The 14,357-nt window shown below is 49.4% G+C and overlaps 2 protein-coding genes, 1 non-coding gene and 1 pseudogene across 3 annotated transcripts; 3 read left to right on the top strand and 1 right to left on the bottom strand.

The window, feature by feature from the left end:
- Nucleotides 1-784: 784 nt before the first annotated feature.
- LOC136511230 (phytochrome-associated serine/threonine-protein phosphatase 3-like) lies at nucleotides 785-4,070 on the top strand (annotated as a pseudogene).
- A 1,349-nt stretch (nucleotides 4,071-5,419) lies between these two features.
- On the top strand, nucleotides 5,420-5,538 carry LOC136514563 (U5 spliceosomal RNA). Its single transcript, XR_010773718.1, has one exon. It is a non-coding gene; the product is annotated as a U5 spliceosomal RNA (small nuclear RNA).
- Nucleotides 5,539-6,462: 924 nt separating this feature from the next.
- On the top strand, nucleotides 6,463-8,625 carry LOC136513677 (protein PLASTID MOVEMENT IMPAIRED 15-like). The gene is made up of 2 exons (XM_066507641.1): nucleotides 6,463-6,720; nucleotides 6,846-8,625. Exons 1-2 carry the CDS (start codon nucleotides 6,607-6,609, stop codon nucleotides 8,568-8,570), a joined length of 1,839 nt encoding a protein of 612 aa, XP_066363738.1. The 5' UTR covers nucleotides 6,463-6,606; the 3' UTR covers nucleotides 8,571-8,625.
- A 27-nt stretch (nucleotides 8,626-8,652) lies between these two features.
- Nucleotides 8,653-14,128, bottom strand: LOC136513676 (uncharacterized). Its single transcript, XM_066507640.1, has 5 exons — nucleotides 13,527-14,128; nucleotides 12,811-12,984; nucleotides 9,398-9,490; nucleotides 9,169-9,318; nucleotides 8,653-9,084 (listed from the first exon to the last, which is right to left on the bottom strand). Exons 1-5 carry the CDS (start codon nucleotides 14,028-14,030, stop codon nucleotides 8,953-8,955), a joined length of 1,053 nt encoding a protein of 350 aa, XP_066363737.1. The 5' UTR covers nucleotides 14,031-14,128; the 3' UTR covers nucleotides 8,653-8,952.
- Nucleotides 14,129-14,357: the final 229 nt, after the last annotated feature.

Below are 14,357 nucleotides of genomic sequence, written 5' to 3'. Positions count from 1 at the left end.
GGCGCTCTAACCTCCTGTAGTCGAAGTCGAGGAGCTGGTTGCTCCCGAGGGTGTGGGCCTCCGGTGCGTGCAGCTGCAGCTCCTCAAGCGCCTCGGTGATCGTGTCGAGGCCGGCGGAGTGGAGAGGTCGAACGGCGGCGGGAGCCATCGCCAACTCTCCCTCCATCGTGGTGATGAAGTCCAGGTCCCCGAAGCGCACGTGTGCGTCCGGGACCCAGCTGGTGTCGTGACTGGCCATCCGAGGCCTGGTGTTGGATGTCGAGACGCGCAAAAGACCCCTACCTGGCGCGCCAACTGTCGGTATTTCGAGTAAACACCAACGAGTAAATTTCTAATATTGCGCGTCTGGCTCGGATGGTGTGCTAAGAGGACACGAGGTTTATACTGGTTCGGGCGGAATGTCCCTACATCCAATTCGTTGCTGCTGCTCGTGTTACTAGCACTGAAAAAGTTCGTAGTAGGGGTTACAAACGGACGAGAGAGGAACATGTCATAAGTCTCTGGTGGAAAGAACGAATGGGTACCGAGAGCTCGGTCGCTACTCGGCTATGTGTTCGAGGTTTGATGCTAGTGGTTTTTCTGATGCCCCTTAGTGGGGTGCCCTGCTTTCCCTTTTATAGGCCAAGGGAAAGCATGGGTTACAGCGGGAGAAAAGAGGAGAACAAGAGGAGCAGGAAGTCCTTCAGGGTCGCCGGGCCTTTCTTTTCCTTTGTGCGGGTCCCGCTGACACGGCAAGTGGTGATAGGGACAGCTCCACGCCGGGCGCCTGTCCGCCGATGATGCCATGCCCTGGCGTTGTCAGCGGGTCGTGACGTCCCACTTCGCCCCGGCGGGCGGCACGGCGAACCAGCGTGCTGATCAATGGCTATACTGGGAGTAAGTAGCATAGTGACCACGCGTCCGTCACTGTGGGCGATGTGAGTTCCCTGGAATGACATGTCGCGAGGACGGGTCATGTTGAGACGTGACCGCTCCCCGCACGATGCCAGAAGTTTGACCTTAGGTTGTACTTTCTGGCCTGTAGTGGTTGGCGGCGGCGTGAGCTTCCGTTAGGAGCCGTGCCCGAAAGATCGGGCGAGGCGGAGCCAGCTCTCAGACGTCGGGCGAGGCGGAGTCAGCCCTCAGACGTCGGGCGAGGCGGAGCCTGCCCCCAGACGTCGGGCGATGCGGAGCCCGCCCTCCGACTTCGGGCGAGGCGGAGCCAACCCTTAGACGTCGGGCGAGGCGGAGCCCACGGCCTCAGTGTCGGGCGAGGCGGAGCCCGCCCTTAGAGGTCGGGCGAGGCGGAGCCTGCCCCCAGAGGTCGGGCGAGGCGGATCGCACGACCTTGGGGTCGGGCGAGGTGGAGCCCGCGGCCTCGGTGTCGTTTGGAGCTGTAGTCGCACCCTTGACTGCCTGGATGGATTAACGTATAACGATCATTAGCCCCTCCTCTTCTTGTACCCTAGTACTGGTCCCCGATACTAGCGCATAGTGCTTTCTAAAACAATGCTTGCCAGTGATTTACTGTGATCTAGTTAGTGACTGGGCACATGGGATTTAATATGAAAAAACTCTAGAAAGTTTTCACCTGTTAGTTTAGCCACCTAAGTAGAGTTGTTGGAACATAAAGATGTTGTTTTAGATACTATTTGATCCATAGAATGAAACAATGTCCACTAAACAAATTTCCTAATAGCACCAGATTGTTTTGAGTCCATTTTGATAGATCAATAGTAATAATTTATTCTCTTTGATTCCAACTTGTTTCGCTAGTTCTGCAGGCTGTTCCTCAATTCGTCATTCAAGAAGCTCAGATTATAAATCTATGTGAAGCATCATTTAAATTTATTGTTTCATTGATTCTGTGTATGTTATAGGTATCCTGCCCAGATAACCCTGCTGCGTGGGAATCATGAAAGCAGACAGTTGACACAGGTACTACTTATGTCCAAATGTGAAGATTATTTTCCCATTTTGCATTTTCGCTAATTTCCTTATTCACATTTCTTTTGCAGTTGCTGTCTCATTTAGTTCAATTCATTTATTCTGAATGAGAATATTGGCTACTGCGCCTGGCCAACCAACAGTTCTTATATCATGAAAAGGGCTAATACATTTATTTATGTTTTAGGTGTATGGTTTTTATGATGAGTGTCAAAGGAAATACGGAAATGCCAATGCATGGCGATATTGTACTGATGTTTTTTATTACCTTACGCTATGAGCAATCATTAATGGCACAGTAAGTTACAGGTTAAGAAATTTTGTGATTTTATTTCATGACCAGTGAGAAGCAACAACCTGACAAGTTATACTTGTTGACATGCTGAATATCTAGGTCCTTTGTGTTCATGGTGGCCTTTCACCCAATGTACAGTCAGTAGATCAGGTTAGTGATTCTTCATCTTCTTTGATGAGATTTTGCCTCTTTATAATGTCCTGATGAACTATCATATCATATAAGATATGTTGCTTTGTGAATTCTGATGCCAATATGCCATTTTAAGGCTTGTTACCCTTTTTTCTTTGTAAATTAGTTAGGGACACTTTATGCCCCTTTCAGTAGCTTTCTAGCTGTTTTAAGGGATACCTTCATTAAGAAAAGCATCAGATGATGAGTGGTTATTCTAGCTAGCATCAGAAAGTAAGTGGTTATCAGTTACTAACTTTCCACCAGTTGACTGTGTAGGCCGCCTTTTTGAAATTTAATGCTAGTTTGCTGCTAGAGATATTCTTGTCATGAAAAAAATGTGGAAGCCACCCATGCATATAGCGAAATGCTTGTTTAGTGGAACTCATGCATCAACTGAGCAAATATCTGACCCTGTGATTTCACTTTTCTGTTGGATGAGGTCGAATCTGTTTGCAGACAATGCTGACTCAGTTTTGTGTCTCATGAATATTCCATATCTTTGTTGTTTCCAGATACAAATAACTGATCGCAATTGTGAAATTCCGCATGAAGGGCCTTTCTGTGATCTGATGTGGAGCGACCCAGAAGAGATTGATACATGGGCAGTTAGTCCCCGTGGAGCAGGTTGGCTCTTTGGAACAAGGGTGACTCAAGAGGTATTTTTTTCTTTTGTTTATTACTGTATATAGTTGATTTTGCTTACTGCTTGGCCTTTTTTCAATGCAGTTCAACCATATTAACAAGATTGAATTAGTTTGCCGGGCTCATCAACTGGTCCAGGAAGGTCTAAAGTACATGTTTGACAAAAGTCTTGTAACTGTGAGTTATCAGTTCACAACATCACTTGTAGATTTGTGTCAAAATGCAGTTCCACATGCTCACTAGGGCTTTATCTTCTTTTTTCCAGGCGTGGTCTGCACCTAATTATTGTTACCGATGTGGCAATGTTGCTTCTATACTAAGCTTCAGTGAAAATATGGTAGGTCACTTCATGTTCATTCATGCACTAGCTCCTGGTATTTGGATGGCTATCCTCAAATGACAATAATACGAATATTAAAGGAATCCTCTTGATTTTTGGTCTTTGATAATTTCAAAGAAAGGTTTTTGCTAGTTTGTATATCTTGGATGTAGGCTACCCCAACTTGCTTGGTGTTAAAAGGTTTTGTTCTGGTGCTGATGTTGTATATCTAGGATGTAAAGTGCTAACATAGTAACATTATGTCTTCCTATGATGGACTGTAGAAGCTGCTTGAGTCCTAATACATAAGCATGTGGGGGAGGAGACTTAGAAATTGCTCCTTTACATCTTTTTTTTTTTGTCTTCCTACAACATACTATTGTTATATGACTGGAACTGAACAATTCCATTATAATTTTTGAAAGATTTATCTTTGTGTCAGTCATCTGAATGACGTGGATGTAACAATTTAAACTAGGAAACTAATGGTGGCTTTCATCTATTCTATTTTAACGGCATGTGAATTTTAAGCTACCAAGTTATTGCAGCAACCGGTTTGTGCTGACATGAGTTCTGGTGGTGTTATTTTCCTGTGCTTTTATCTGCTGATCTTTTTTGCTCTGTTTCCAGGAAAGGGAGGTCAAGTTTTTCACGGAGACAGAAGAAAACAACCAGATGCGAGGGCCAAGAACTGCAGTCCCATATTTTCTTTGACCCCGGGTTGCACTTTTTTTAAAAAAAAATTGTGCTTGCTCTTTTGTATGGCCTAAATGCCATCAGATACAGATAGGTGTTCATAGCTGTAGGTTGAGCCCAAAGCGCAATCTGGTGCATTGTATGCCAGGTAACAGGTTATTTTGTCTGCCTGCACAGTAGATGTTGAAAGAAGCAGTGCCCTCTTTTTGCGTCACTCCATTCTCAGTGTCACTGTCTTAAACATCTTTGGCTTCTGAGCTATGCCTAATGCAACCTACTGCCATTCATCCTAAATCACAACTAAAGTATGCTTAACTTTTTTTGAATTATGCTGAGGACTACGATATAGAATCTGTCAACCAACAGATACATTCTGGGACACGCTGACAACGCATGAGAGAATGGCAGTTCAACGAGAAAAAAATAGAAGGAAAGCAGCTTGCTCTATCTCCAGAGCGCGGCCATGAGCAGGGACGCAGCATGCGTCTCTGTGTCTCTGCTGCTGCCGCCGCTATGGTGGCAGGCTGGCCGCTATCGTGCCTCATTGCTTCTACATTTTTCTTACACCCACAAGGCCACAAGCCCACAAGTAATGATTGATCGTCTGATCGACACCGGCGAGTCCAGGAGCACACAACTTTTTTTTAAGTCATTTTGATGCCAAAATAACCAATACAAGTTTCAAATCTATATTTGTATACATGTGAGTGTTGTATCAATTATCCAGCACTAAGATAACTTCAAACGAAAAAAAACCATGAACTTTGAAGTTGTAGATCTCGTTAAGCTACATGAATTTTATGTTTTTTTTGTCCCTGTCTGATTTCATATGAAAAGAATGTGATTTTTAAGACATTGTAAAAAAAAGTTTCCACCATTTGAATTGGCGGTAAGGTAGTTCTGCCAGTTTATTGGCGATGATAAGTTAATATCGCTATATCAATTGGCGATGCGAGTTAGACATGTAACTTTTTTTTTGTTGGGAAGTTCTTTTTGCCAAAAAGTTAAAAAAAAATAAAAATCGTGAGGCGTTGACTGCGCGCCCAGCAAACTCAAGCCCAGACATGCAAAGGTTTTTTCAGCCATGTTCGCTTGAACTTATCAAGCGAACAGTACTTTTCAACCTAGCTTTTCAGCAAAGCAAACATGCTTCACTTGTGAAAACATTGACGGGCCGGACTCCGCGGGATGCATTGCTGGACAGCCCAAGGATGGATGTACCACAGCCCACCGAATTGCTGGACAGCCTACGGAAAAGCAAAGGTTAGACAGCTGATGATGAATTAGCACCATATCGTGCAGCTACTAAGATGGGATTGTGGGGTGTGCTATAAGAGGAAGGGCAGTGTCACTGATACAAGATACGCAGCTGCGTGGTGAGCACAAAAAGAACTATTCTTTCGCCTTTTACTCAAGAATACCGTGTGCTCGCTACAATTAGCAGCATACGCTAAATTTTGAAGGGTGTTCTTCTATTTAGGAGGACCCCAACAAAATAAATTCAAATTTTATATTAATAATTAATTTGAAAACAAAATAAATTCAAATATTATATATTAAATAATTTAAATGCCAAAAGTGCAGAGCAGCCAACTGTCTTGCCAGCCAGGAGCAGAGCAGCCAACTGTCTTAGCATCGCACCATTAGTTCATCAAGGGTTGTGTCTTCTGGCTGCATACATGATACATGTCGTCACTGCTGATCTGACCCTCTGACAGCAATTCCCAGGATGAAGCTCATGCAGCAATGGTGATGATACAATTCCACAGCTTGTCCTCTGCACAGGCGCCAACAGCAAAGTGAAAATCCACCGGTTGTACCTGGTATTTGTTAGTAGGTCCGTAGGAGTCTCCAAGGCACGGGCATTGTATCTTGCTCACCCATATAACGAGCTCTATTGATGTCGTTAACTTCGGTGACGCAGGGAATTGCTGTTATGAGGCGGTGTGATTCGTTTTCCGGGTAGTAATTTAGCAGCAGGAGACGAGAGCATCAGCTTTAGCCTATCAGATATTCAGATTGCTGAAGCTGAATACGACAGGGCCCGTAAGTTCTCACAAAATATATGTAAACAAGAACATGAAACCTCCGCATATTCGGTGAACTTCTACTAATCTACACCATAATGTTTTCGAAGCAGTAATCTGCCTCCTGAGGCTGCGTGACTCACTCCAACCTAAACCGTTCCTGATTTCATCGACCCAAAGTGATCTTGGGACTTCCATTTATATGCTGTCCAATGAACCACCAAGGCAACTGATTTAACAAGGAAATGCGAGCTGGGGGACAAATCACAATCACCAGCCAGATATTTGCTCGCTTTCTAGAAGGAGGCCGTGACATCATGGATAATATAGCTGCGACCGCGATGTGTTGTACTGCTAGTGAGCTCCTCTGAATTCTGCCAAGCATTCAGGCTTGGAACTTCAGCGCCAACGCTTTGTCATTTCTGTTAACACACACGGCTCCAGAATCCTTTTACCTTGTTTCTATCCTACTATATAACCATAGTTTCCAGCTTTCCAAGAGACCTTCCAAGAACAGGGAGGGTAAAATGGAGCAGAACTCTGGAGAGATCAGATCAGGAGAGGCCATGAGCATCTTTGGCCAGAGCATCGACGTGAGGAGGCCGGGGAGGAGCAGGAGAACGAGAAGAGCCACCCACAAGGTACCATCTGATCAAATCTCTGAAAGGAAATGATGTGCTGCCTTTTTTTTCTTTCTTTAATGTCCTTTTTGCTGCCGATTTCTACTGCTCTGTGCTGTATTTGACATCGACCGTGGCGCATGTAGAAATTCTCACCTGCCAACGACTCACCGGCGAGACCCAGCCTGGAGAGGCTGAACCAGCGCAGGGCCGTCACGGAGAGAGAGCGCGGCCGCGCCGAGTCCGAGCTGTCGAGGACAACTGGCATGGCGCAGGAACTGGAGCGGCAGATCGAGCAGGCCAACGCCACGGCGAGGTCTTCTCACAGGTCGGAGCTCCAAAGAACACATGCCAGCGGCAGCGCTAGCAGCAGGAGGAAGAAGCTGGGGCTGGTGGTGGACGCCGAGGCACCGGGCGCCCATCAGCCTCGGGATCAGAGCAACACGCTGCTCGTCGAGGTGATGCAGGAGCTGAACCGCGTCAAGAGGGAGCTCTGGGAGCTGCAGCGCGAGGTGAAGGCCGCGAGGGAGACCAAGGCCGAGGGAGACGGAGACGCGGAGACGCCGACGCCCAGAGGGATGAGCCCCGGTTCGCGTATGCTCGATGGCGTTGAGCGAGAGGCCGGCGAGGAAAACGAGGAGGAGCGTGGCCGTGGCACAGCGGAGCTCGCCGTGGCCGGCGGATTCCGCGAGGGCGTGCAGGCCAAGAGGGCGCTTGCCGACGTGCTGCGGAGAGACAGGAGCCTCGGAGCGAGCGACCCTGACGACAGGTTCGCCACGGCGAGCAGTTCTGACGTGGGACTCGAGTCCGCGGACACGGCGGTGGTGCCCGCGACGGAGCAGACGGGCCACGCCGAGTCCGCACTGACGATTGTGCAACACGGTGAGCACGAACACGACGACCGCTCGTCACCGCAGGCTGCGGAGTCCGAGCTGACCTCGGCGAGGGTAGAGCTGGAGTCCATCAAGGAAGAGGGAGCCCGGTTCACCGGCACCGTGGAACGCACGCGCATGGAGACGGCGCGTGTCACCGAGGAAATCGACCGGCTCGCCGAGCAGGAGGTGAGGGCCAGCGCGCAGGTGCAGCAGCTGAACGCCAGGCTTCTCAGGGCCAGGACCCGGCTGGACGCCGCCACGGCCGCTGACGAGAGGGCCGAGGCGGTGCTCGCCGAGCTGTCGGCCGCGCTGCGGCAGCTGGGCGAGGAGACCGAGGCAGCGGAGAAGGAGAGGGCGCTGACGGAGCTGGAGAACCAGTGCGTCAGAGAGGACGCGGACACCGTCGGCGCCGAGATCGCGGCGGTCGAGCAGAGGGTCAGGGAGTCGGTCAAGGAGCTCGAGGCGGCGAGGGCGTCGGAGGCCGTGGCGACGGCGAAGCTCACGGCCGCCGTCGAGGCCGCAACGCTGGCCAGGGCGGCGGTCATGTCGCAGCAGACGTCCGGGAACGTGACGATCTCCAGGTTCGAGTACGAGTACCTGATCGGCCGCCCCGAGGTCGTCCGGATCGTCGCCGAGAAGAAGGTGGCCGCGGCGGAGGCGTGGGCGGAGACGCTGCGCGCCGGCGAGAAGGAGATAGCGATGCGGATGGAGATGATCGAGAAGGAGATGGCACAAGCGAGGGCCTTGGAAGCGGATGCCACGGACAGCCCGAGTGGAGAGGAGCCTGAACCGCGGGTTGGCTTGCAGCGCGCGCAGACGAGGAGGCCGGCGCTGAGGGAGGGCGTGGGGTCGGAGACGTCGAAGACGACGGGGACACCGTCGCCGTCGGTGGTAGTGCGGAAGCAAAGGCCGCCGTCGTTCAGCATCAAGAGCAGGAAGACGAGGACAGTGGTGTCCAAGTACCTGAAGGTCGTCACCGGGAAATGTGGTGGATGAAACATGCTCCCCAATACTACATGGTTCAGACCAAGCTGAATTCAAGCTGGAGCTGGGGGGGGGGGGGGGGGGGGGGGGGGGAGAGTCTTAAATTATATTGAGATGCAGCAACTTTCTCAACAGAATGCATGGAAGAACTCATGCAGTCCGACTGTCATGCGTTGAGTCAGACAGGCAGTACTGTACTAGACACTGTACTCAATAGACCATGGAGAAAAATTTGTAAATTCTATATGCAAATAAATACTTGGATCCTGTGCTTGTACAAGCGTGTATGCAGACGGCTGGGCTGTACAGCAACAAAAGAAGAACTAATCTTTTGCATTTCAATTTGATTAATTATACTCGATGAAAGTGTGGTTTAGACACTAGAATAGGGACTTCAGGTCTTTGAGACAGTGGTCTTGCAAACCGGGCAAGCGTTCTTCCGAGAAAGCCACTGCTTTATGCAATGCACATGATAGCTGTGGCCACAGCTCAGCTTCCCAGTTTCCTCGTTTGCTTCAAACTCTTCCTGAAAATTGTCGATGGCTACACATCAGGTGCCGAGTAGAGGTGCAGGAAGTGAGGAGGGAAAAGAGAGAGAGAAGGGGCATACTTGACAGATGCTACATCTCCTATCCATTTCTGTACAAAAATGCTTGGGGTTGAAGGCGGAGTACTTGACCATCCTAAGGCTTTGAATGATCTCGTCTTCACGAAGCCCTGTACTTACATATCCAATCCGGTCCTCAAGATCGAGCAATTCCTGTCAAGTGAAATAGTGAGCGATGATGAAGGCATAAAATCTTCTGTTTTATTTTACATGGTATGCAGTGAGAAGATACCTCATATGTCATGTTGTCAACATCTAGGCGCCAATCCTGATACTGATCATAAATACCCATTCTTCCCAATAATATCCTTGTTCGGAACATCATCTGCAAGTCACAAATAAGAAGTTCGAAAAATTAAAGAAGAAAACACAGCACCTAAAAAAAACACTGACTAAAGACATCATCAGGTTCAGTAGGGGCTCCTGAGCCCCACCTGGTCCCTCAAAAAAAAAGACATCATCAGGGATCTCCCCTAAAAAATACTGCAGGATCTACAATGCACATGGATGACGGGGTGGAAGCACACCAATAGCCAGGTGTCGATCTCCTCGGTGTGTGCGTTCTACGGACTAAAATACCATGTGTATAGAACAAGTACATAGGGCTACAGACTAAAATACCATGGAAACAGTACTGTTAACTCCTTTACCTGAACACCTAAGTACTTCAACCAACAATTGCAGCACTATAATGTAATAACAAAGAGCACCTTTCACTGACAAAAATGTTAGTTCACATTCTGTAATACCTTCTTATACAGCTAATTAACACCTACTGCTACTAAAGAACGAACCTACTTGAACACAACACCTAATTTTAATCATTGGTAATGTGTGTAATCCATTGCCACTGGCTCATTCCAGAAAACTCGGTAAACAGCAAAACAAGCATCATTTCAGCAACATGGCAGTTAACCGAAAGAATCAGCAACATGGTTGTTCAGCTCAGCACAATGATTCAGCATTGATGCATATAGCCAGAACTCTGCATCTACACTCAAAGTCCCACCTGACCACCAATCTTATCTATTCCTGAGCCATGTTCTCCTATTACGGTATCACCTGCCGTCATGTGAACCCCTCATATCTGTGGCCGTCTCCTCAATGGGTACGTTACCAGCAAGTAGAGTAGAGTGTTAAAATCGATGTGAGTACCTTTCTGTGTAACCCGTAGATCCGAGTAGGCTCCTAGCCCTTCAGTAGATGCACCGCAGCCAGTGTCGCGGTGTAGAAGACGTCCAGCGCTGGCGAGATGAAGTCTAGTGACGCTGGCGGTGTCCTGCAGTGGGAGACGGCGGTGGTTGGGGCACATCCCGTCGCTGGCAGCAGCTCTTTAGATCGGTATTAGGGTTTCTGTAGGTGGGTGTGGCGGCTTCAGTGAACCTCATAGTCTCAGCCCCGATCCCCACCTTCTCTATTTGTATGTGCTGTGCGACAGGGGCCCACCAACCAGTTAGGGTTGGGCTCCCCCGATCAGGGAGCAGAGGCAAGGGCCCAATAGACCGTTGGGCCTATTGGTGGAGATCAACTAACATTCTCCCCCTTGATCTCATTCCATCTTTCACTTTCATATCATTTACTTTTGTTCATTCCATTACAGATTAGTTCATAGAGCATGTCTCATCGTCACGGTCCATTGCCGATAGACTTAACAGCTACAACTCATTACTCTGTTCTGAAATAGATACTTATCTTTGGGCCTTCTTTTGTCCAGGAATATTTTAGGCTTTCTCTTAAACCCAAGCTAGCTACATGTTCTCTGAACACCATGTCCTCTGAACATGTTGGGTGGTAAGCCTTTTGTAAGCGGATCCGCAAGCATCCTTTCTGTTCTTATATGCTCAAGACTTATGACTTGATCCCAGACTTTATCTTTCACAACATAATACTCTATGTCAATGTGTTTGGCAGCACCACTTGACTTATGTTGTGAGCATCATGTACTGCCAGATCAAAATCGCAGTATTACTTTAGTGGTCTATAGATGTCGTCAACCACCTTCAAACCGGGTATGAACTTCTTTAGTTAGTTCACCTGCCCGTTGCCTCATATCATGCTACAAACTGTCATACATTGTGGACGATGTAGTGACGGTTTGCTTTGAGCTTTTCCATGAAATAACTTCACTTTGCGAGATGATAGAAAATCCACGTCTGGATATGTATTCACTCTCGCATAATCAGAATCTGAATATCCCACCATGTGGAGTGAATCAGATCTTCTATATGTCATCATGAGCCCTTTCGTTCCTTGCAATTAATGCAAGACTTTCTTTACTAATTTCAGTGTTCTATTCCAGAATTGCTCTGGAATCTGCCAAGTAAAACCCGGTAACCCGGTAACAAATGCCAAGTCAGGGCGCGTACATACTTGAGCATGTTGCAAGCTTCCGACAGCTGAAGCATATGGAACCACTTTTACTTTATCGATTGAGCTCATATTGGTTCCTGGGGCATTGAAAATCCCCATATCTGTCGCCTTGACTATAAGAGCAGGTGAGGGACTACATTTGTGCATACTGAATTTCTTTAAGATCTTTTCCATGTATGCCTTTTGTGACAGTCCTTATACCATTTTTCTTCTATCTCGGTGAATCTCAATTCCTAGAACGAACGAGGCTTCATCAAGATCTTTCATATCAAGTTTTGAGGACCCTTTCCCCCACGCGCGGTGGCGGTGATGACCGGTAGACCGTGAGCCGGTCTCTCTTTCTTTTGCTTTTACCCGGTTAGGGTTAGGGATACACAGGAATACACAGAGGTAACCTGGCTTTGATACCATTGTTAAAATCGATGTGAGTACCTTTCTGTGTAACCCGTAGATCCGAGTAGGCTCCTAGCCCTTCAGTAGATGCACCGCAGCCAGTGTCGCGGTGTAGAAGACGTCCAGCGCTGGCGAGATGAAGTCTAGTGACGCCGGCGGTGTCCTGCAGTGGGAGACGGCGGTGGTTGGGGCACATCCCGTCGCTGGCAGCAGCTCTTTAGATCGGTATTAGGGTTTCTGTAGGTGGGTGTGGCGGCTTCAGTGAACCTCATAGTCTCAGCCCCGATCCCCACCTTCTCTATTTGTATGTGCTGTGCGACAGGGGCCCACCAACCAGTTAGGGTTGGGCTCCCCCGATCAGGGAGCAGAGGCAAGGGCCCAATAGACCGTTGGACCTATTGGTGGAGATCACCTAACATAGAGTAGATAGCATGGGGTACCACACACTTCCCAAGGCGCAGCCTGTTCTTAGCTACTGGATGTCTAACTCAACAGAAAGTCCATGTTAGTTGACACTCCATATCTCAAAAGGATGATATCATGTGAAACACTCAACTAACAAATGAAGCAGAAACACACACACCGGAAGTCACCTATAATTATAAAAAGGGGTCCTACTGCAGGCAAGGACTTCGGCCCGGTTCGGTTGGAGGAATTTGTGAGAGCGTGAACAGTGAATTTCAGCCGTGAACAGTGAATTCCGGCTGAAATTCACACCCGCCGAACGGCCCCTTCATAATAAGGTTTTTTAAGGCTCTGAAGTCTGACCACAGCGACCCATTGTGAATTTGTAGTTTGCAGAGTTGATTCATAACAAAATTCATATCCAAGCACACGACACAGTGAGCTGAACAGAATAGATGCTGCGTAACTGTATCGTACCTCTTCCTCAACCCGTGCTTGGGAGTGCCGGCGGGCACTCATATGTCGGATGCGTCCAGAAGGTGCACGGTCGGCATCAACGAACGGCATGTCATGGTGTGGCGGTGAACTCAGAGGAGACGAGGACATGTGCTCCCGCATGGTGACCCTCCTGGCCGGAGGCGCGCCAGGCCTCTGTCACCGAGGAATAATCAATGGTCAATTCGCAGGACGAGGTAGAAATTTGAACGGATTAACGGAGGAAACAGCTACGGGATGGCAGGACTAAAGGTGGTGTATGGTTGCCCCTCCTAAATTTTAGTTGTTGTGTTATCGAATATTTGGACATATGCATTGAGTATTAAATATAGAATAATTACAAAACTAATTGCATAGTTGGTGACTAATCTGCGAGACGAATCTTTTAAGCCTAATTAGTCCATGATTTGATAATGTGGTGCTAAAGTAAACATATGCTAATAATGGATTAATTAGTCTTAAAAAAATTCGCGTCGTGGGGTTATGTAATTTGTTTTTTATACACCCGACACGCCTAGACATGAATGAGGAATGACTCGTGTACATGTGACGGCATCCATCAAATCTGGGCACGCAAGGACAGACAAGATGAAATCCTAGCAAACTACGAACGGTTTCAGTACGAACAGATGCAGAATCCTGCCGCATCCAGGACCGGATCCACAGCGAGCAAAGGGAGCGGTAAGGCTAAGGCATACCTCTCTGCGCGGCCTGTCGGCCTCGGCGCGGCGGCGCGCGCCCACCGTCTGGTGCGGCGCCACCACGCAGTCCACCGAGGTGGCCTCGGCGGCGAACGGTATCCCCGGCGTGCACCACACGTCCCCGCCGACGCCCACCACGGCACCGGTACCGGCACTGCCACTGACGACGCCGCTGCCGCCCCTCGCCTTCCGCCTCTCCCGCCCGTTCCTCCGCCGCCTCCCGCGCCACTCCTCGGAACGCCGGGGCGCGCCCACCGGCGCGTGAGCCTGGGCCGCCGCAGACGCGCACCCGAGCCCGCGCCAGTCCGCTGGAGGCCGCGGGGTCTCCGGCGCGATAGCCTGCGACGCGGCCGCGGACGTGCACCGGAGGCCGCGCAGCAGGCCCTTGCCCGGCGCCCTCGCGGACTCCGCCTCCGCTTGACCACCCGACGCGAGGAGCGCACGCAGCGCCACCCGCCGCCGCTCCGCCCCCGGTGACCCTCCGCCGCCGTCGCGGGCCATTCAAACTCCGGTTGCTCTTGGCCTCCTAGGCGGCGGCTGCGTGTCGCTCGTGCGCTTCTGTTTCTCGGTAGCTGGTAGGTGAGGTGACGACTCGGAAGCTGAATTGTAGAGGACGAAGTGGGCGAGACGGGAGGGAGGGAGCAGTTGATAAAGCACGCGCGTCGAAGCGTCACGGCCGTCCGCAACCGTCCGATCCGCACGGTCGCCGTCGATCGGACGGACGGCCGTCGACCAGCTGACCGTCCAAAAGAATTAAACGTCAGTCTTGCAACTGCCAAACAACAGCACACGGATTAATGACAGGTTAACCTTGTAAGAGCAAGTATA

Source organism: Miscanthus floridulus, chromosome 16 (assembly GCF_019320115.1).
Source record: "Miscanthus floridulus cultivar M001 chromosome 16, ASM1932011v1, whole genome shotgun sequence".
NCBI classification, from domain to species: domain Eukaryota; kingdom Viridiplantae; phylum Streptophyta; class Magnoliopsida; order Poales; family Poaceae; genus Miscanthus; species Miscanthus floridulus.
The sequence above is the reverse complement of the archived record's forward strand: the minus strand, read 5'-3'. Positions and strand labels throughout refer to the sequence as shown.